This window comes from Sarcophilus harrisii, chromosome 3 (genome assembly GCF_902635505.1).
Source record: "Sarcophilus harrisii chromosome 3, mSarHar1.11, whole genome shotgun sequence".
Taxonomy (NCBI): Eukaryota; Metazoa; Chordata; class Mammalia; order Dasyuromorphia; family Dasyuridae; genus Sarcophilus; species Sarcophilus harrisii.
In genome coordinates, this window is record NC_045428.1 from 408,156,394 (window position 1) to 408,180,062 (window position 23,669).

Consider the following 23,669-nt stretch of genomic DNA (forward strand, 5'->3'; position numbering starts at 1 on the left):
CTTTTTTATATTATAACAGTAAAATCAAATTATACATGCACTATCTATGCATGCCCATAACAGAGACACATTTCTCAAGAGTTCTTTTCTTATTACCTTTTATGCTTCTCTTGGATTTTATATTTGGAAGTCAAATTTTTTGTTCAGCTCTGGTCTTTTCATCATAAATAAAGGGAATTCAGCTGTTTCATTGAATGTTCATCTTCTTTCCTGAAAGAAAATGCTCAGTTTAGCAGGGTAGTTTATTCTTGGCTGCAATCCAAGTTCCTTTGTCTTTCAGAATATCAGATTCCAGGCCATTTAATCCTTTAAGGTGGTATTGGTATTTGGTATTTGAATTGTTTTTTCTCTGGCTGCTTGCAATATTTTTTTCCTTAATCCAATAGTTCTGAAATTTAGAAATATTCCCTAGAGTTTTAATTTTGGGGTTTCTTTCAGAAGGTGTTCAGTGAATTCTTTCAATATCTATTCTCTTTGATAATTTCCTGAAAAACAATGTCTAGGCTCTTTTTTTGTATCATGGTTTTCAAGAAGTCCAATAAATCCTTAAATTGTCTCTCCTAGATTTATTTTCCAGGTCAATTGTTTTCTCAAGTAGTTATTCTACATTTTCTTCTATTTTTTTCATTTTTTTGGTTTTTCTTGACTGATTCTTGATATCTCATTAAGTCATTTATTTCCATGTGTTCAGTTCTGATTTTTAGTTAATTATTTTCTTCATTTACTTTATCAAAATTATTTTTGTATTTTTCCAATTGAATTTTTAAATGAGTTGTTTTGTTCTATGGATTTTTTTCCATTTCACACATTCTTTTTTTAAGGAGTTATTTTTCCCATTTCACAAATTCTGTTTTTCAAGAGGTTATTTTCTTTTTCCATTTCACAAATTCTGTTATTTGGGGAGTTGTTTTCTTTTTCCATTTTGTCAAATCTATTTTTAAGGAGTTAGATACTTTTTCCATTTCACTAAGTCTATTTTGTAATGAATTTTCTTTATATAATTTCTGTGTTTTCTTTTCCAAACTCTCTCGTAAAGTTCTCATTTCCTTCCCTCATTTTTTTCCACCTCTTTTTAAAGATCTTTTATAATTTCTTCTATGAGAGCTTTGTGTGATGGGGACCCACTTATATCACCTTTTGGGCTTTATCTGGAGACAATCTGCTTTTAATCTCCTCAGGGTTTGAAATCTGTTCTTCTCTTTCACCATAAAAACTATCTATGGTCAGAGTTCTTTTTGCTCTTTTACTCATTTTTTCTAAAAAGCTAAGATCTGCTTTTAGGGCAAGGGAGATTGTCCAAGCTTTTTCAAAAGTGGCAACAGCTGTGCTGACTGGCTTAAAGTTCTGGGTAGGTGTGGCCAAGGCTTATGGAATTCTGGCATTTTGGGGTTCTCTATTTACCTTTTATGTTTGTGTTGGATGTTTTATAACTTCTCTGCTGATCTACTGATTGCATCCACGGCAGAGAAGCCAACACTGCTGTAGATTCCTCCCCATAGATTCTCCAGCCCACAGAGCCCTCACCCCTAGGTCTGTGTTGCCTGCACTCAGCATCTGTGCTAGACCTGCTTTCACTTGGCTTGTCTCCCTCTATGCCTGATTGAAACAGACCTTTTCTGGAGAGCTTTGAAATTATCTTCTGATAGTAATTTGTTGCACTCCCAAAATTTGTGGAGTCTGCCAGTCCAGAATTAATTCAGGAGCTGGATTTGCTAATTAGTCTGAGGGTTATGGGGAAAGGTCAGAAAGAAACATGTGCCCTCTCTGCCATCTTGGTTCTGCCCCCCAGCTAATTCTACTTTTTAAGGAGTTGTTTTCTTCAATCAATTTTTATGCTTATTTTTCCAAGCTATTGATTCTTTTTCATAATTCTCTTGCATGACTAATTTCTTTTTCACAATTTTTCTCCTACCTCTCTTATTTGATTTTTTAAATCCTTTTTTTAGGTAATGACACAAGATATACAAAGCACAGTGCACAAGACCACCTGCTTATGGAATCACTAGATAGAAAGAATATATAGATAACTGAAATGTTACTATAATATTGAGTACAATATTGGTATTCTCTCTTTCTCTTAATCTTACACTCACATTACAAGCACACAAATGTATGATTCATACTTTTTGGCCATAGCAGAAAATGTCTGAACATACTGTTTATAATAATCAGTTTGATAAAATTAATTAGCATTTATGTATATATTCAAAGCAATTCATTCTAAGCTTCTTTCACTGTGTGATCAGAGAATAGATCACTAGCTTTCTGTAGCAGAGCCTTCAGGAATGGCAGCTTGCCCACTATGGTGGAGTAATAAAGTCTCATTGTGCCTGTTTTGCCAGGGTTCCAGGGCTGTTGATTTGCTGGTTGTGCTGAAACTGGAGGTCTCACAGTTGGTCTGCTATGCTTCTGACTTGCTGGATCGGGGCCTCAATTGCTTGTCTGTGATGTAGCTAAAAGCCTCCTACTGGCTTGCTCAGACACTGCCTGAGCACATCTTTTACCTATTTTACCCAAGTGAGATAGATTTTTTTCTGCCATCCTTTCAAGTTATCTTGGGTTGGAAAATTGTTTCATCCATCTTTTTCTGAGTTCTGTGGCTCCAAAAATTATTTAGAAGCTTGATTAAATGTCATTTTGAAGAAAAATGAGGAGCTCTCAGGCAATTTCCTGGTTTTTCTCTGCCATCTTAGCTCTGCCTCCCACTGTCTAACTGTTAAAACCTTATGCAACCTGGCCTCATTCCAGTCACTTTGAACATTCCTTTCCTTTCCTCACTCCATGATTCATCCAAACTGTTTTTTCTCTTTATAACTCAATCAGGAGACTTTCTATATCTTTTCCCTTGTTATCTCAGAGGCCTCAAAATCACTTCTTCATTACCTTCACCTTGCATTAAGACAGATCAAGCACCATATTCATGAAATCTTTCCTGTTTCTTTCCCCCCAACCACTAATACCATTGTTACCTCATATAAATATAGTCCATTGAAGGGTCCATTCAGTTATGGTCCACTAGTATAACCCTCAAGAATCCACAGTCACTTAATTGTTACAAGGGAATGTGTAAATAAACTTTAGTATAGTACAATAACTATTAATTTGGTATGAGATAATTTAAGAAATTAAATTTTCATTAAAATCTGTACAAACATATTGATGAATACTAAAACATTTATTATAAGTCTAGATGGTAGAATAAATAAAGAGCTGGATGTGGAGTTAGGAAAACTGAGTTCAAAAGTAGCTCCCAACATTTACTTGCTGTAACTCTGAGCAAATCACAATTTTGCTCTGCCTTACTTTCCTCATCTAATAATAGAAGAGAATAATAAAAGCACCTATCTCCCAAGACTATTATGAACATAAAGTGAGATAAAATTGTCACATAGTTTGCAAATCTTAGAGAACTATATAAATGTCAAATATTATTATTATTATTAGCTTTTTTGTACATCATTCCAAACATCTTGGAATTTCTAAATACCCCTTTTACACATTAGGATTAAGACATAAGTTTTTATTAGTTAAACAAAGCAAATAAAAATAATCAAAGAAAATCCTTAAAAGTTTAAAGTATTCCAAGAATGGTAAATAAAGAGAATTGTAACAATTTTATTGAAACTATGCTTACTGACAGAAAATAGACATTAGAAAATGAGAACAAATTGCCTTTTTCTTTAAAATAATCCTTGAAAGTCATTTGTTCCCATTGAATTTCACTAGTATTTTTAAAAATCCACCGAAATTTTAAAATCAGTAATGTATTCAAAGATATTACCTTTTGAATATAAACAAATAAATAGTAAATATGTCCATCCTCACTATAAAAGGATTAATATTTCCAACATTAAATTATATTATTAAAATTTATAAATTCTTCTTGTTTTGTAGGTGGAACTACAACCCAAATATGAAGACAACCTTTACATGTATCTTTACTTTGTTATTTTCATCATCTTTGGGTCATTCTTCACCTTGAATCTGTTCATTGGTGTCATCATTGATAATTTCAATCAGCAAAAAAAGAAGATAAGTATTCATAACATTGCCTAACACACCTGTTTTGGGGGTATGGGAATGAGGGTGAGAATATTGTGTTCTGTGACTTCACTGGGGAAAAGAATGCCTGATTTGGAATATATTCCTACAAATACACATCAGCAATAACTATGTAATTTATATTCTCAGTGAATTATCTAGGTCACCAAGAGATTAGTCTATACAGCTTTAGTGTATCAGAGGCCAAATTTAAACCTCAGTCTTATGTTAGGGATTATTGATCATTTTTTATGTCAGAAATCCTTTGGTGCCTGGTGAAAGTTTTGTACTCCTTTTCAGAAGAATTTGTTTAAATGCATAAAATACATTAGATTATAAGAAAACCAATTATATTGAAATATAATTACAAAAAAACTTTTTTAAATTCACAGTCTCTAGGTTAAAAACCTTTCTAACTAATTCAAGATTCTTTTGTTCTTAAATTAAAAATTCAAGTATTGTTGAACATAAATACAATGGAAACACTGATCCACAATCTACTTAGAAAGTCATAAATTAGCATTACCTATGTTGCATTTTTATTTCTTTTGTTAAAAATATCCCAATTAAATTTTAATTTGGTTTCCAATCAAGTTTTATGAGGAGTTTGACACCTCTATCACATCATGCTACTTCTTCCTAATCTACTAAAATAAAAAAATCAATATTAGGAGTTTTGTCCCAAAATCATAATTATAGAAGTCCAGAATTGGAGGAAATCTCAGTGGTCATTTAATCTAATGTGTAGATCATAATGATAATGATCATAATAATAATGATAGCTATCATTTACATAATACTTTAATTTTACAAAATGGTTTACAAATTTTATCTTATTTTATCCTAACAATAATCCTGGGTCATAGATGTTATTAATATCATACTTTAAAGATAAGAAAGTTGAGACTTAAAAAGTTTAAGTTGGCATGGCTCAAATTGTATAACTAATCTGAAGCCAGATTTTAACTCATATCTTCCAGGCTCTAGATCCAGCACTCTGAGCATTATGCCACCTATTTGCCTCATGATGGGGAAAAAATATATGTCTAAAAAATAAATTTTAACTATCTATCTGACAAGTGGTGATCCATTCTTTTGAAAGATCTTCATCAGGAAGGAATATACCACCTCCTGAGGTTATACATTCCTTCAGGGGGGACTTAATTTTCTAGAAATTCATAATTGTTAGAAAGTTCTTCCTGAAATCAAACCTGAACTTGCCTCTTTCCAACTTTTTTTTTTTTTTTTTTTTTACTAATTGTGCCATCAAGAATCAAACAGAATAAGGCTTCATGAGTTTACTACTATGAGCAGTGGTCCAATCCCTGCTTAATCTTCCTCAATTCTCTCAATATAATTTTAAACACACACACACATACACACACACACACACACACACGCACGCGCGCGCGCCCGCGTTTTTGTGTTCTTAGCTTCCCATGCTAGTTTCAATTCATTTAAAGCTTTATCAATATTGACATTATTATAACAAAATCAGGCAACATTTTTATATTTATTTTGTTACTTCTTTTTCCTTCCATCTTTTATACATCTTTTTAGATCTACATTGATTGGTTAGTTCCTTGTACATCCACCTGCATATTTTCAGACAAGTTCTATTTTCTCTGCTTTTCAGAACTGTTTTTCTTTGAGTTTTCAAAATTTTATTCTTGAAAGTTTCCTATACATCCTAAACTAACTTCTCTGCAAAATTTTAGTGCATAGGATCCTCCTTACCTATCTTTCCCATCCATCCTTCCTTTGAACCCTTTGAAATATGTTCTTCCAAAACCTAGCTTTCATATCAGACTATACCAGATTCCCTTCTCTTTCTCTATTAAATTCTCTAAGTTGGAGAACTCCTCAGTTCTTATTGATTCAATCATTATCATTATATCCTTAATATCAAGCATGCCTGAATGTTTGACTTTTCCTGAGTGTCCTTCCTCCCCATCTACTATGTATTATATAATACACACACACACACACACACACACACACACACACAACACACACACACATATAAATATATATAATAATGACAATTATTGTCAAATATGTCATAATGACAATTATGACACCCTGTCATTATTGTGTAACTTCTTAGAGAGTAATTGTTTTATTCTTTGTATTTGTTTTCTTAGGGCATATAGCAGAACCTTAAACATAGTTGTCACTTAATGCCTATTGATTTATAAACCTCTATGATTTATAGACTCCTAAATATACACAAGCAGCCTTTGTCTACCTCTTCAGCTTCAGTTCCATATCAGCAACTGTCTGATATTCATCTATCCCAAGATGTACCATACCATAGATATCTCAATTCAACATGTGCAAAAAGCTTCCTTCTTCACAAAAAAAATCTAATCTTCTTAATTTCTCTGTTTCTTTTGAGGCATCATTACTTTCCAGTAACCTCAGAATCATTAACCAATTGTTAGTATTACCTATCCAAATGCAAAATTATTTCACAATTACTTCTTTAGGACCCAGAACTATGATTTCATTAGTATATAAACTGGCAGGGAAGATACTACCTTTACTAATGCAGATTGGTAACTGCTCTACAACCTAAAGCTTTGGTTGTTAAAGGAATTAAAAGATTAAGTGCAATAAGCTAAGGTTTTACATACAATAAATTTCAGTGGTGGCATTTGAATTCAGTTTTTCTGGCTCATAAGACTAACACCCTTTCCACTACACCAAACTAATTACTTCACATAATAGTTAGTATTTTATGTTGGTGCTCACATTGTTTTCTCAATGTAAATAAGAAAGTCCTTGAGGACAGATGCTATTTATTTTTTTTTTTAATTGAAGTCTCTCCACTATTTCCATCTCAGCAACCAACCTCCTCCATATCAGTAAGAAGCATATCAAGAAGATAATTTCCCTTTCACTTTTGAAAGATGACATTATTAAAGCAAATCAGCAAATCATTAGTGCTCTTTTTTGGCAGATAGAGTTTCAAGAGAAAGCCAGATAACTGAAATCTTGCATTACTAATGGAGGATACATCTACTCCAGACTTGTAACATCTATGCCAGGCTCATAACCTCAAGTTATCATATTGGTGCTAAAACAGAAAGTAGAAGAGCAATTTTGTATCCTTAAAATTTCCAAGAGTGAGTTTTCCATCACTTTGACAGACGTGTCAAACATGGCCTGCATGTAGCCCATAACCTTCTTGAATATGATCCAAACTAGATTAATATGATTTGGAATATTTTTAAATGAATTAAAAATAGAATAAAAGGTTAAAATGTAAAATTAGGTCAATATATTTCCCATAGAATTCTTCATTATGGATTAGGGGTTTGTGTTTCTATTTTAGTATGGCATCACCACTGTAGGCCATGTATCTTTATGGAATATTTATTCTATGCTTGAGAAGTTAGATGCCAATTCATTATTACATTTTACTTCTATTTTGTGCATTTGTGTAAAAAAATGTAATGCTATAGGTTTTATTACTCATTTACTTTTTTTTAGATTTTGTCTCTGATGACTTCTCATTCTTACCTTGTAGCTATTCTCTATAAAGTTTAGCTTAATAGATATGTTTGGGACTTTCTTCTTCCCCCTTCTTTTTCTGTTTAAAACCCTTTCAATTAGATTAGCTAAGTGTCATAAATGTATTCATATGTTTGATATATTGTAGCCTAGTCTTGAAGTATATCATTTCTACAATTTAAATCATAATCCAGAAATATAAATCCCATGCTCAGATGCCATATTCATGACCACTCATTTTCCAAATCTGATTTTCTCTCCTGCATCCCTTGCATTCAGTGAAAAGCAGTGATGAAGACACTATCTATTCCCCTTATTCCTTAGTTTCTTGCCCAATCAATAAACAGTTCTGTTTTGTTTGCTTGGTTTTTCTTTTTAAAAATATATTTATTTAATATTTTCCCCTACATTTAAAACTATTTTTTACATTTGTTTGTAAAACTTTTGAGTTCCAAATTGTCTCCCTTATCCCTGTCCTCAGCCACTTTTAAGAAACCATATATGTTATGCAAGACATCTCCCTAAAAGTCATGCTGTAAAAAAAAAAATCATAGATCACCCACCCTAATAAAATAAAAAGCTTAAGGAAAATAAAGTTATGGTTTCTTTTCCATTTTTTCTTTTTGATCTGATATTTCTTGTGATGCATGATAAATATGGAAATATATATAGAAGAATTGCACATGTTTAACATATATTGGATTGCTTGCTCTCTAGGAGAAGGAGGTGGGGAGAAAGGAAGGAAAAAAAATTGAAACACAGGATTTTGCAAGGGTGAATGTTGAAAACTAACTTTGCATGTATTTTGAGAATTAAAAGCTATTCTTAAAAAGAAAATTAAGAGAGAGAGAGTATGCTTTGATCTGTATTCAGACATAGGTCCTTCTCTAGGTATGGAGAGAATTTTTCATCATAAGTCCTTCAAAATAATCATGGATTGTTGTACTATTGAGAAAAAGCAGTCATTTATAGTTGGCCATCCCACAACATTGCTATTACACTGTATATGGTACATTTCACTTTACTTGAGTTCATGGAGGACTTTCCAGGTCTTTTTTTCTGAGATCATCCTGATCATCATTTCCCATAGAACAATATTATCCCATGACAATCACATACCAAAATGTATTCAGCCATTCCTCAATTGATGGATATCCTCTCAATTTCCAATTTTTTTACACTGAGAAGAATTGCTACAAATATTTTTGTACATATACATTCTTTTCACTTTTTAAAAATCTCCTTTGGTATTCATATCTAGTAGTGGTATTTTAATTCAAAGTATATTTATGAATTTGTACTCCATTGGGCATAAATCATATCTGTTGATCATTTATCATTTAGAGCATGGCTCTTATTTTTTATAAATTTGACTTAGTTTCCTCTATGATTGAGAAATAATGCTTTATCAGAGAAACTTGCTTCAAAATTCTTTTTTACAGTTATTATTGCTAACTGTATCCCCTACATTTATTCTCTCTCCTTTCACCCTGTTCCTCCTCAAAAGTGTTTTGCTACTGATCACTCCCTCCCCCAATATGTCCTCCTTTATCACCCATTTCCTTTTATCACTCACCCTTTTTATTCTCCTCTTATTTTTCTATAGTGTAAGATAGATGACTATAGCCATATTGTGTGTATGTTTTTTTCTGCTTTGAGTCAATTATGATGAAAGTAACATTCACTCATCCCCTCTCTCCTTCCCTTCTTTCCCTCCAGTATAAAAACTTTTCCTTCCTCTTTTTTATGGCAGATAGTTTTCCCATTCTCCCAGTACATTTGTCTCTTACCCCTTGTTAGGATTCTTACAAGGTGCTAAGTTAGTTATCTAATTTAGCATGGTACTTAACAGTTCTCTAGTTCACTAATGTACATAGTACTTATTAGGGTTCTACAAGATTCACAACTTTAAGAAAGCATATATAAGCTAGGAGCCTCAACCAGGATTCAGTTGGGGACATTCAAGGCCTAAAGGACAAACCTACTAGAGGACAAGCCCACTCTCGGAGGCGGAGACAGATTCATTCCATTTTCCACCTTTGTGCTGGCTGGAGGCTGAAGCTGGCAGAAGCAAAGGATTAGTGGCAGGAGCTCTTGGAACCAGGGAGAGAGATAGGCCTCTAAGAAAGCTAACGGGGCCCAAGGAAGGAGACAATAAAGGATTTGGACTTTAACTCCTGACTGCATTTGAGATGATTATCACTTTGAACTGAAACTAAGTCTGCTCCCAGAAGCACCCCCCCCAAGAAACCTGCTCCCAGAGAAGATTATATTTTAGAGAACATTACACCCCATAATTTCATCATTTAAAAAATATTAACCTTTCTTTGTCAACCCACACTTGTACCCTCTGTCTATATGTACTCATTCAAACTGCCATAATAATGAGAAAGTTCTAATGGTTTATCAGTATCATCCTTCTATATAGGAATGTAAACAGATAAACCTTTTTAAGTTTCTTATGTTATCACTTTCCTGATTACCTCCTTATGCTTCTCATGAGTCCTATATTTGAAAATCAAATTTTCTATTTAGCTCTGGTCTTTTCATCATAAATGCTTGAAAATCCTCTATTTCATTGAATATCTATCTTTTCCCCTGAGGGATTATACTGAGTTTTGCTGGGTAAATGATTATTGATTGTAATTCTAGCTCTATTGTTTTCCAAAATATAATATTCTGAGCCCTCTGGTCCTTTAATGTAGAAGCTGCTAAATCTTGGATTATGCTGATTTCGGCTCCACTATACTTGAACTGTTTCTTTCTGAATGCTTATATTATTTTCTCTTTGACTTGGAAATTCCAGAATTTGGCTATAATATTCCTGAGACTTTTCATTTTGGGATCTCTTTCAGGAGATTATCAGTGGATTCTTTCAACTTCTATTTTACCCTCTGGTTCTAAAATATCAGGACCATTTAATTTCTTGGGAAAATGTTGTCCAGGCTCTTTTTTGATCATGACTTTCAGGTAGACCAATAATTTTTAAATGATTTTGCCTGATTCTATTTTTCAGATCAGTTGTTTTTCCAATGAGATATTTTACTTTTTTTCTATTTTTCTTCTTTTTTTGACTTTGCTTTATTGCATCTTGATTTCTCATAAAGTCATTGCCTTCCCATTTGCTCATTTCTAATTTTTAAGGAATTATTTTCTTCAGTGAGCTTTTGTATCTTTTTTTGCCAATTAGCCAATTTTGCTTTTTAAGGCATTCTTTTTATTAGCTTTTTGTATTTCCTTTTGGCACACTTTCAATTCTTTTCCTAATTTTTCCTTTGTTTCTCTTACTTGATTTTCAAAATTTTTTTTAGCTCTTCCATAGCCTGAGCCCAATTCTTATTTTTCTTGGAGTTTTTGGAGATAGGGGTTTTGAATTTTTATCTTCTTCTAAGTATGTGTTTTAATCTCCCTTTTCACCATAATAATTTCCTATGATGAGAAATTTTTTTGTTGTATGCTCATTTTCCTAGCCTATTATTCAGCTTTTAACTTTTGTTAAAGTAGAGCTCTGTTTCCAAGGTGAAATGGATATTGTCCGCATCTTCAGAGATTTGGGGCTGCTGTTTTCAGAGATCCTTCTCTAGATCTAGTGTGCTAAAAAACAGTCTTTCTTTGCTGGATGTGGGGCCAGGGCTGGGACTGAGGCCAGTTGTGCTGAGAATATAGGCTGGACTCCCCCCCTGCCTCCTCCCGGTCCATTGCCATAGATCTTTTCTGCTGATCTTCCAAGTCTTCTTTGGATACCAAAGAGATGGGCTGAGAGGACTAGAAGCCACCAGTACTTCAGCTGATTCAGAGATCTAGATCTGTTTCTGCTTTACTAGCATAAGGCTGAAGCTGAGGCCAGGGCTACAATAGCATGGCTTATACTGGAACTGCACACAGAACTCCCACCTTATGTCCCAGATCTTTTCTACAGAGTTTCTATATCAGCTTAGCTGGAAAATGTTCTACTCTGTCTTTTTGTCTACTCTGACACTCTAAAATTTGTTTAAAGTCATTATTTAGAGGAATTTGAGAGGTTTGGAGAAGAAGTTAAGTCAATCCCTACCTTTACTCTGCCATCTTAGCTCCATCTGTCAATAAACAATCCTTAAATACCTATTATGTAAGATTTTGCCATCTTTGTCAGGACTTTCTAATTTCCTTTTGGCAATATCATCTAAATCTTGCTTGGAGCTGGGAATCATTAGCCATGGCAAGCGTTAGGAGGATTTCTATCAAATCTTAAATTCCTTCCTCAAGTAGACAACATAAGTTCTTGCTGTTAAGAGCTCAGTAAATCACTTCCTTTGTGGCCCTCCACAGAAGTCACTAAAATCCATAACTCTTCTGGTTGAACTCTTGGTTTATAATGCTATTTTTTCTTTGTTCTAAGGGCAAATATCTGCTTCCTCTTAGCATTCATCTCCCTTTTCTTCAATAAGAACTTAAATTTTATTTTGGAATTGTTGATGCTATTGTTGTTTTTAGCATCAGATTTTTAGTGACCATTCCATCTCTCTTCTCTATAATAACATTCTTCTATTCTGACATCTCCTGCCAAAATTCAGGATACATCTTGGTGTCTTTGAATAATTTAACTTTATTTTCACACTGAAGTTCTTGTTTTGGTTCTTGGCATACATTTAAAACAAACTCTTCTTTGCTCCTGATAGCTTAGAGCATGGAGGGCCATTCCTCGGGCCCTTCATCTTGTCTTCTAGGTACCAGAGCAGCCTGCAGTTTGACTATATTTAGCAGTATTTAAATGTGGAACCAAATGGCAAAAAGGCATAAAAATGTGGTTTATTTTATCTGAGGTAATAGAAATGTTCTCTTGAACTTCTGGATATATTTGTGAGAGAAAGAAAGTAGTTTCTAGGTCGTTGTTTTACCAGAGGAAATTACTTTTTTAAAAAAGATTATATAGACCCATCTAACATGCTAGCCCAGGGAAATATCAAGGGAAAGCCTGTATTTACTTTTAAAGCTTCTACTTCTAATTCCTTTTTCATAGTTTACTTATTGTAAATCTGCAATTCTCAGGGATTAAACTCTGAAGAGAGTGACAATATTAACCAGTTTTTATTTTATCTCTATACTTTGGAGGCCAAGATATCTTCATGACAGAGGAACAGAAAAAATACTACAATGCAATGAAAAAATTGGGGTCCAAGAAACCACAAAAACCAATACCACGTCCAGGGGTAAGCCATACTATAACTTTTGTGCAAATGGAAATAAACATTTTTTTTAAAAGTTTTTTCATGAGATTTTTAACACAAGGGCTATTTAAACTTGAATATATCAAGAAGACACAAATTCACTGGTATGGTCACTTTGTCCCATCAGTTCAGATAACAAACCTTCTAGGCCTCAATGCACCATCATAAGGTAGTAAATGGCTGAAAACTGCATTACCTGCTACCAAAATGGTACTGAGACTCTGAATTTAGTTTGGCTGGCACTATGGAAACAGGCCTATAGTTTTTCTTCTCTGGCCTTTTGAGCTTGTTAGTGTAATGCCAGAGAAACTGAGGCAAAATAGAAATTAGAGAGTTTTTAATATTTTATTTGAGAGGGAGAGATTGTGCTGAGAGCAAAACAAGATCCATAATGGGCTGGATTGGACTCAAGTCTCAAACTATCCAGCAGTGAGTGATGGATTCCAGAGATTCTTGTAGGACTCCAGAGATTAAGGGAACAAAGCAGGGTGGGTTAGAGCTTTAGTGAGCGGGAACTTCCAGGAACAGATCATAATTTGGTTCTGACGGGTTTGGGGTAAGGAAGGATCATAAATCCTGATAACTTGGAGATAAGCCATCTGCATTTTATGGCTCTATAGAATGCTAATAGTCAGGGCTAGTTATTTCTGTCTTAATGGCAGGGAAGGGGGTTGCAACCAGGGGGACTGAGGCAGAATAATTCAAGGAACTGAGGCAGAACAATTTAAGGAAACTGTAGCATAACAGTTAGATTTTGATAAAGCTTGAATTTTCTTGGCATAGTCCTTGAGATCCCAAGTTCCACCTCCATGCCATAGTAATATATTTGAATAGAACTTGGGTGGAAAGTTATCAACAGACAATTCCAAGATCAAATAATTTCCCAAAATCAATGATAATTGCTGAGGACTTACTGTGTAATGAAAATTACTTGGTACTTTCGGAGAACATAAAAAAAGAAACACTTCTGATCTCAAGGAGTCTATAATCTAGTTAGATTAAAAATCCATTCTAATTGTTATGTTAGGTATCAAGGTGTTGCTGCTGATGATTCAGTAGCAACTACTGATAATTTACACACACGCATCATTATGCATGCTATGACAATCAGTTCAGCAAAATATTCTTAATAGTAAGTAACATTTGCATAGTTCCACACACACATACACACACACACACACACACACACACATACACAAATACTTCATGCTATATTATCTTAATCTTCACAACTTTGTGAATTCAATGTTATTTTTATCCCCATTTTAAAGAAGAAAAAACTGAGGCTTAGGAAGGGTGCTTGCCCAGAGTCACACAACTTGAGAAAATTGATTTCAATCTACATCTCCTCATTTCAAGTCCTACATGCTATCCATTGTGCCACTAAGCTTCCTAAATATAATATAGGCCTAACATTTTTAAGTCACTGTTCACAACAACCCCACAAGATAATTAGTATAAGAATTATCCCCATTTTACAAATTATCTTGAGGCTAAAGGAGATTAAGTAATTTGCTGAGAGTTAAGCAACTAAGTAGAATCAAGATTTAAATCTAGGTTTTTTGATGCCAAGTCAGGTATTCTTTCCTTTGTGCATTTTACATAGAAACTTATAGTGATCATTTAGAAGACTTTAGAAATGAATAGTAAGGCAAAACAGTAAGCCTTAAAGAGCATTAGGCTTTAAATCAGAATACCAAATTTCAATCCTGTCTTTTTTTTTCACTTAACTGTAATACTTTCTCCCACTCATATAATCTATCTAGTTTCCTTGTCTATAAAATTACAATGATCATATTTATACTATTTACCCTATAGTAACACATGAATACTATTGGTGATAGAGAAATATTCAGCAATCATAGCTAAGAAATAACATGCATATGACTTTGTGTATATTATAACACAATGCCTGGCTCATAGCACAGTTCTATTAAAACAGATAATAATCATCAAAATCTTAGTAGATAGTGTTCAAGATTTGATATAACTCTCTCTGAACTTAGCTAAACTGGTCTATAAACAAAGGGCATACAGTTTCTCACCAAGTTCATACTGGAAGTCTTTCCAGCTTGAGAGAAATTGTCCCTTTGAAAATCTGAGATTATCCTCATGACTTCTCGTAGTGAGTGAAAGTAGAGGAAAGACAAACACAGTATGACTTAAATGTGAGCTATCTTTAGATTTACTACTATTAATAGGTAAATAATAGCTCTCTTATTTTTGTGAAGAACCAGGAAACTTGATCTTTGGGAGTAAACTTACCACCTGTGAAAAATGAAATTATACATCAGGAAAGCCAAGTACCTTGAAAGTTTGTTTGTTTCTTGTAATCAAGAAAATCATTTTCCCTTGTGCTAGAGATGGGAGGACTCCTTAAAAATAAGAGTCTTAGCTTACTCCAAACAATAATAAGTAAGGCAACATGATATCATGGAAGGATGCTTGACTTGAACTCAATAGACCTGAGCACAAAAATCTAGGTCCTGAAATATTATATTTGGAAACCTATTTTCTGATATGTAGTTTGGAATAATAATACCTATAGCACTCAATTGTTGTGAAGAACGCATTTTATCAATCTTCCAATACTACATAAATGTCAGCTATTACTATTGTTGTTGTTATTATTATTTTATTATGATAGGGCCAAGAATAGAATGCAGCTCTTTGAGAGCTACTCTGTACATCACTTTGCCTCCATAATTCCATGCTTCTTGGGTTCAGTTGTAGAAAATATATAGTGCTACAGTATTAGTATGATTATTAAAGTGATTTCTCTTCTTCAGAACAAATTCCAGGGAATGGTTTTTGATTTTGTAACCAGACAAGTCTTTGATATCAGTATCATGATTCTCATCTGCCTCAATATGGTCACCATGATGGTGGAGACTGATGATCAGAGTGAAGAAATGACTAGCATTCTATCCCGGATTAATTTGGTGTTCATTGTCCTCTTCACTGGAGAATGTGTGCTGAAGATGATCTCCCTTCGCCATTACTACTTCACCATAGGATGGAACATATTTGATTTTGTGGTAGTTATTCTCTCCATTGTAGGTAAGAAGTAGTTTTCATCTTATGTTAGTCTTTCAAAAAAATGAAAGTTAAATTATCAAGTAGAGTGACTGTCAATAGGTGATGATAAGAATTCATTTTTGATTTATATTTAGCCTTGACCATTACAAAGAGTCCTCTAAGGAAACTTAAGAATTTTATATTCTCTCCATATCTGAAATATATTTTTCTTAGGAAAAATAAGGTTTTTTGTTAATTTTGAAGGTTTGTGCATTTTATTTTCATTTTAGAAGATAAGGGTTTGATCAAAGACATGTACAAAATCCAGTTTTGTCCATTTAAGTAACATATTTCTTATCCTATCAACTTGGATTTAGCTGTCTACCACATGGAGTTGTCTACTTCTGGAAAACATTTTCCCTTAGAAATTCTATCAAAAGAGTCTGGCCTTGATAACTGTTCCCAAAGTATTTGGTTAAGTTCATTGAAACTCAGACATACATCCCTGAGTCAACAACCTAGTAACCTTAATTGGGGTTTCAGTTGATAACAATATCTGGAATGGACCTTTTCTCCTAGGATAGTTTTAAAGAGATGTTTCTCCCAAATAATTCTGCTTAAATCTGCTAATGAAAATACCATGTATAATTTAGTAGGACCTGACAAAATCTACTCAAATTGGTCTTTCAGCAATTATTTTCTGTGATAAAAACCAATTCAAACCTTATGGAGTTAATGTTATAAACAAGATATCTATAGACTACCTATAATTTATCTGAAAATTGAGGGAATTTCAGTCTTCATTCATTATTTATTTTTTCTATGCTTACATATTCTTTCTATGCTGTACATGATATGGATAATGCTATAACTGGGTCAAAAAATTAGACTTCGTTAAAATAAGTCTTCCTGTCTCTTGATATTATCAGTGAGGGGAAAAAATCTCAAGCAAAAAAGGTCACTTTTTAAATAGCTCAGAAAACATGATACAATTTTTTTAAATTATTTGACATTTTGGTAAAAAAAAATTAGCTATGATGTTAAAAATCTATTCTTTATAAATTAGTAACTTCTTAGTATCTTCCTGATTAGAAAACTGGTCTTTTGACCAAATAATTCAAACACAGTGCAAACTTTATTTTTTTAAATTACATACATTTAACTCTCCTTCTTATATTGAGTTATTATAGACAATCAGTCCATATAATGTATGAGTTTCAACAAATTCAAGATGAACCCTTTTCCTAAAGTTTGGTGCTTTAAAATTTTGTGACTGCAAAAATCCATCAAGCTCCATAAGGAGCTTTCTATTTCTGGTCATCCTGAGGACCACAAATATTTTTCTCTTTTCTCAGTGTATTAACTTCCAAGTATAGTAATTTTGAATGTTTCTTGACAATCAAAAATAATTCTATATGTGAGGATTTCAATACAAAAGCCTATAATGAAAACTTATCCAAATTCTTCTAATAAAATCTATTCAAAACCTATTACTAAACCATCTATGTGCATAGACATCATGACTGTTTATTTGTAAAAGAAAGAAGTTCAATAGTTCCCTAGGAGCTTCAGGTTGAAAATTTAAAATACATTATTTAAAAGAATTGTCATTACCTAGCCTTTTCCATTGTTTTTTCACTAGTACAATGATAGAAGCTTTTAAAGATGAATATATTCTTTTTAAAAAATTTTAATAGTATTTTATTTTTCCAAATCAGGTAAAAATAGTTTTCAACATCCATTTTTGTAAGGCTTTGGCTTTCAAATTTTTCCCCTTCTTTCTTTATCTTTCCCCTCCCTAGGAAATGAGTAATCTGTTATAGGTTAAATATGTGCAATTCTTTAAATCTTTTAAAAAAAAAAAAAGTTTAAACCTTTTTTAAACTCATGTTTTACAAGAAAAATCAGACCAAAAGGAAAAAAAACCATGAGAAAGAAAACAAATCAACAAAGAGATAGAAATATTATGCTTTGATCTATTCCATAGTTCTCTCTCTGGATGTGGATGGTGTTTTCCATCTCAAGTCTCTTGGAATTACCTTGAATCACCATTTTGTTGAGAAGAGCTAAATCCATCACAGTTTATCATCATATAATCTCAAACAGAATTTTTTAAAATACTAATACAATTACAGCTATGGCAAGAAGTTTTAAATATATTCCTTTAACAAACGAAACATTTGAAAGAAAAGCATATATATCCCAGTTCTCAAAGGGAAACATCCCAATATTTTAAGAGAGAGACATAATTCTATGCCCTTTTAGTATATATTATCTTCATATCATCCAGAAAGATGTGATACCATGTAATCTTAGACATAAATATACAATTATTAAAATACTGAGCAAGTCTAAGAACTGATTTTCCCTAGTCATACAGATAAGGAAGTTAATTCAAGAAATGGGCACAATGACAAAACAGTAAAAGCAAAGTAAATAGGATCTTTTGTACTTGTACATTATAACAATTCAGAATGCTTCCTGGTTATATTGAAAAGATACATTATAAAATAATGTGTTGTTTTCTTACACTTGTCAGAGAAAAATGTTAAGAAAAGAGAAAGGATACTGTTACACAAATAAAAACAAACAACAACAAATAGAACAAGCTTAAACATAGCCACAGACTAACTTATTATAGGTATAAAAAAGAGGGGGAAAAAATCCCATACCTCTATTTGATTTTGAGTAAAAGTCATAAATACCTTTGAACAGTTAATCACTCAACAACATTTTACATCAGCAACAAGTATACTAGTCTGACTCAGAGTCAAACAGATGGGAAACATTTCTGTTCAGAAAGGAAATAGCACAGTAGGGAAAACTGAGTCAATAGGATCCCACCATTATCTCTGTAAAGCCATCTTCTTAACTTTTTCAGTCATTAACATTCACCAACAGCAATCTATAGAAGGCAACTTTTTCGAGCCTTTCCCGTGAATGGTGGAATACTGGCAAAGCAAAAAACAATTATACTATATGCAAAGGGAAGAACCAACAAAAGTAGTAGCCTTGCTTTCAACTCTCAAAAAACTTATAATAATAGAGAAAAAAGAGTCCTGGGGACCCTTAGTGGTCCTAGACCACATTTTGAGAACCACTAATAGTCTATATTAAAGTATATTTCATGTAGAGCCTTCACATAAATTCACATAAATTGTGTACTTTTAAAATGTTAGCTTTTTGTTAATTAAAACTGTAGGATGATATTTCAGGTTGTTTCAAGAAACAACTTGAAAATTATAATTAAAGACAAATTGAACTTTTTCTCACACTGTTTATAGATTGTGAATCTGCTATGAGTTGACCTCTTCATCTATAACAGTCATTTTTCTTTTGACTATGGATCAGACATATGCCTGAATGATAAGAAGATGTAGAATTTTTTTTATAATAAAGTATAATATTCAACATGTTATTAAACTTTTGAACTGCATAAGGGAATTCTGTGTATGACAATTGTTTTCTAATTGTTTCACATAGATATATGTTTTCTTTATTATTGTAAAATTTTTGAGAGTTGAAACTGACTGCTACTTTTGTTGGTTCTTCCCTTGACATATAGTAGATGCTTAATAAATGCCTGTTTCCTTCTTTCCTATGGATTACATCTATAGCAGACATTCAATTAATTAATAAAATATGGGGATTGAACTTGATAACTTTTTAAATTCTTCCTATCTCTAATTCAATTTAATGTAATGAAAAAAAGTTATAAATACATTATATGTGTAAAAGCATTGTGGTATTCTAAAATTCTGAGTCAGTCAATCTAATACATGTTAAATAAATGAGTGATTGTTGAAATGCATTCACTTATTAAAATTGAACTGAATGAGAAGTTATATTAATATATATTGGTAACCAGACCAATAGGTTATTTTGTATTGTTAAGCAGAGATTTAAAAAAAAAGAATTCTTATATTAATATTTTTCCTTCATTTTAAATTTTTAATAGGTATGTTTCTGGCAGAGCTGATAGAAAAATATTTCGTGTCCCCTACCCTGTTTCGAGTGATCCGTCTCGCCAGGATTGGACGAATCCTCCGTCTTATCAAAGGAGCAAAGGGAATCAGAACACTTCTCTTTGCTTTGATGATGTCCCTCCCTGCTCTGTTTAACATTGGCCTCCTACTCTTCCTGGTTATGTTTATTTATGCTATTTTTGGAATGTCTAATTTTGCCTATGTCAAGAGGGAAGTTGGAATTGATGATATGTTCAACTTTGAAACCTTTGGCAACAGCATGATCTGTCTCTTCCAAATTACCACATCTGCTGGTTGGGATGGTTTGCTTGCACCCATTCTTAACAGCGGACCACCAGATTGTGATCCTCAAAAAGTACACCCTGGAAGTTCAGTCAAAGGAGATTGTGGCAACCCCTCAGTTGGGATTTTCTTTTTTGTCAGTTATATTATTATCTCATTTCTGGTAGTTGTAAATATGTACATTGCTGTTATTCTAGAAAATTTCAGTGTTGCTACTGAAGAAAGTGCTGAGCCCCTGAGTGAAGATGACTTTGAGATGTTCTATGAGGTTTGGGAGAAGTTTGATCCTGATGCCACTCAATTCATGGAATTTGAAAAACTTTCTCAATTTGCAGCAGCTCTGGATCCACCTCTCAATTTACCACAGCCAAACAAAATTCAGCTTATTGCCATGGATCTGCCCATGGTGAGTGGGGATCGAATTCACTGCCTTGACATCCTATTTGCTTTTACAAAGCGTGTTTTGGGAGAGAGTGGAGAGATGGATGCTCTCAGAATACAGATGGAAGAGAGATTCATGGCATCTAATCCTTCCAAAGCCTCTTATGAGCCAATTACCACAACACTAAAAAGAAAACAAGAGGAAGTATCTGCTGTTATCATTCAACGGGCTTACAGACGTCATCTTTTAAAGCGAACGGTAAAACAAGCCTCATTTACTTATAACAAAAATAAACTCAAAGGTGGGGCAAACCTTCTGGTTAAAGACGACATTCTTATTGAAAACTCTATCACAGAAAAAACAGATCTGACCATGTCCACAGCGGCTTGTCCACCTTCCTATGATCGAGTAACAAAGCCAATCCTAGAGAAACATGAAAGAGAAGACAAAGATGACAAGGCCAAGGGAAAGTGAACAAATGCAAATAAAAAATGATTATGTGACAAATTGTTTACAGCCTAGGAAGGTGGTGTATTTTTGTCAACAGGACTCCATTAGGAGGTTCATGCCAAACTGACTGTTTTTACAAAAATATACTCTTAAGGTCAGTGCCTATAATAAGACAGTGACCCCTCGTCAGCAAACTGTGACTCTGCTTAAAGGGGAGACCACCTTGACAAGAGGTTACTGTTCTCACTACCAGCTGACACTGCTGAAGAGAAAAGACACATGGCTACTCAGACTGTAGGGACCAGTTTAAAAGGGGGTGCAAACCTAAAATTTTGGGTGGGGGTAACATAAAATACTTTAGTATAGTAATCGTATTCACTGTTTGCATCTCAACTGCCACATTTGTCATATTTTTACAAAATCTGTTAGTGGATTCATCTTTTTTTTAATTCATATGTTGTTTATTATATGTGACTGTTATATGTGACTATTTTTGTAAATGGGGTTTATGTTGGGAAACGGGGTTAAGAACTACTTTACAGGTATGACCTCTGAGGGTTTTACCATATGGCTCCTCCAATATATACAAAGAAATGGTTTGCATGAAGGCATGCTGCACTTAAAGATCATGCATGAGAAAAAGTTACAAGGAAACCAATGGATTTTTCAATTACTTCAGTGTTTTGGGAGGGGATTTGGAAAATAAACGGGAGGTACTTATCTGATTGTGTTTAGATTAAAGTCAGATAAGTCTTTTATACCCAGAAAGCCTCCCCCAACCCCACCCAAGAACATAATAAGTGGATTGTTTTAGGCTGGCCATTACATCTCAGTAGGTGCAAACTTCATACAAACGTCTGAAGTCACAAATGTTACGTTTTTCTTTATTATGTAAAACAGAACACTGAATAACTTAATGAGGCTGCCCCTAAAAAACAGAAATGACCAAAATAACCCTTTATAAAGTTCTGCTTAATCCTGTACTTTGTTTAGCCATCTTCAGCTCTCAACAAGATTGACATCCATGTTACAAAATGCCCTGTATTATGTAAATAGACATTTTATTCTGTGGTGCATGTTTGAGCAAACAAATAATGACCAGAGCACAGTATTTATTGCATCAAATATGTACCACAAGAAGTGTAGAGTGCAAGCTTTCAAAAGGTTATATAATATAATCTGTACCATTAGAGATAGTTTGGATGCTATCAGTGCATGTTTATATTGCCTATGCTGCTGTATCCTGCTCTTTCCACTGTTGAGAACCTCCTATGGGAAAACATATATCAGTGGTAAAGTCATGGAACTCAAGTTCAACAGAGCTCATTCCTTTAAGTCATTAAGCAATAGTTTGCAGCACTTTAAGAGCTTTGGGGTTTGTATTTTTAAATTTTAAGTAAATAACTTACGGTGTATAGCCAAACTGTACAGACATGATACAAACTGCTTAACCTGTTTAAAAAAAAAAATGTGTTTAGAATTTTATAACCAAATATAAATACTGTAAAAAAAAAAAAAAAAAACATTTTATTTTATTTTTCAGCATTATGTACATAAAACAAAAAAATGAAAATTAACTTCAGGTTGATGTCACAGTCACTTTTCTTACTTTCTGTCCATAGCATTTTCTCATGAAAGATATTTGTTAAATGGGAAATGAAAAAGAATGGGTAGTTGTAGATTTCTGCTTTTTCAAATCACATTTGCCAATGTCAAATGATTTAAATTTAAAAAGAAAACAGTGGATTCACAAGTTGCTTCCAAATTATACTTTGAGATTAGAAAAAGGTGTGCATTTTTGTTAAAAATCCCTGGTACTGCCTGCATCAACAATTTAAGATGGTCATTCCCTTTTGTTCTAATCATTAACCTTCCATTCTTTTTATTCCTTTGGAGTCATGCAGCAATAGAACTGTTTGAAATATAATATGGGTTCCACCATATTTTCTTTTTCACAAGAACCAAATAGTGAACTTGTATGATCAGTCACATCAGAACATTTTGTATTTCTTAAACAAACTGTAGACTCCTTCCCACCACCCCACCACCCCTTTAAAACTGCTTAAATAAACTGTATTCGTGAACTGCATGCAGGAAAATGCTACTATTACCCTAAATGATGCTAAGCAACATTACCAATGCGCCAAAATAATAAAGATTACTTTTTTATTGTATGTTTAGCTAACCTCTTTTTATCACTTTAAGGAATGTCATTTTATAATTATTAGTAAAGCAGAGGAAAGAAAGAGGCAGAACAAGCTTTTAAAACAACGGGACTTGGCTGGATACATACACATACACACATTCAATATGCTGTAGTACCTTATCATCCGGATCTAGAAAAAGCAATGAAATAGCACAATAGACATGAATAGAATTCTGGATTTGGAGTCAGGAAAACAAGTTTGAATTCTATCTCATTTATTAGCTATATGACTCTCAGAAAGTCACTTAATTTCTCTCAAACTCAGTTTCCTCATTGTAAAATGGGGCTAATAATAATAATAGTACCTACCTCACAGGGTTGTTGTGAGAGTTAAAAGAAATAACACGTGTAAAGTGTTTTGCAAACCTTAAAGTGCTCTATAACTGGTAGTTAATATGATTAGTATCTAATAACCTTAGCTGAACAGAAGATAGGGGAAGCATGACCTGAACATGTAAGATAGAAGAAAGGCTTAGGAGCAAACAGCATCTTCCACTGCTCTGACAATTGGTTTTCTCCACAACACAGAAAAACCATTTCTTTTGCTGATAGAGAAATTCACTGATTTAACCAACCTAAGC

General features: G+C 33.2%; 1 protein-coding gene across 3 annotated transcripts in view; it reads left to right on the forward strand.

Moving 5' to 3' along the window:
- Positions 1-23,056, forward strand: part of LOC100917842 (sodium channel protein type 1 subunit alpha) — a 208,351-nt gene extending 185,295 nt beyond the window's left edge. For all 3 annotated transcript variants that reach the window (XM_031960540.1, XM_031960538.1, XM_031960539.1), the window contains exons 25-28: positions 3,895-4,032; positions 12,642-12,746; positions 15,554-15,824; positions 19,741-23,056. In XM_031960540.1, coding sequence (XP_031816400.1) covers positions 3,895-4,032; positions 12,642-12,746; positions 15,554-15,824; positions 19,741-20,906 — 1,680 coding nt within the window. In that variant the 3' untranslated portion in view covers positions 20,907-23,056. The remainder of the gene's footprint in view (positions 1-3,894; positions 4,033-12,641; positions 12,747-15,553; positions 15,825-19,740) is intronic.
- Positions 23,057-23,669: the final 613 nt, after the last annotated feature.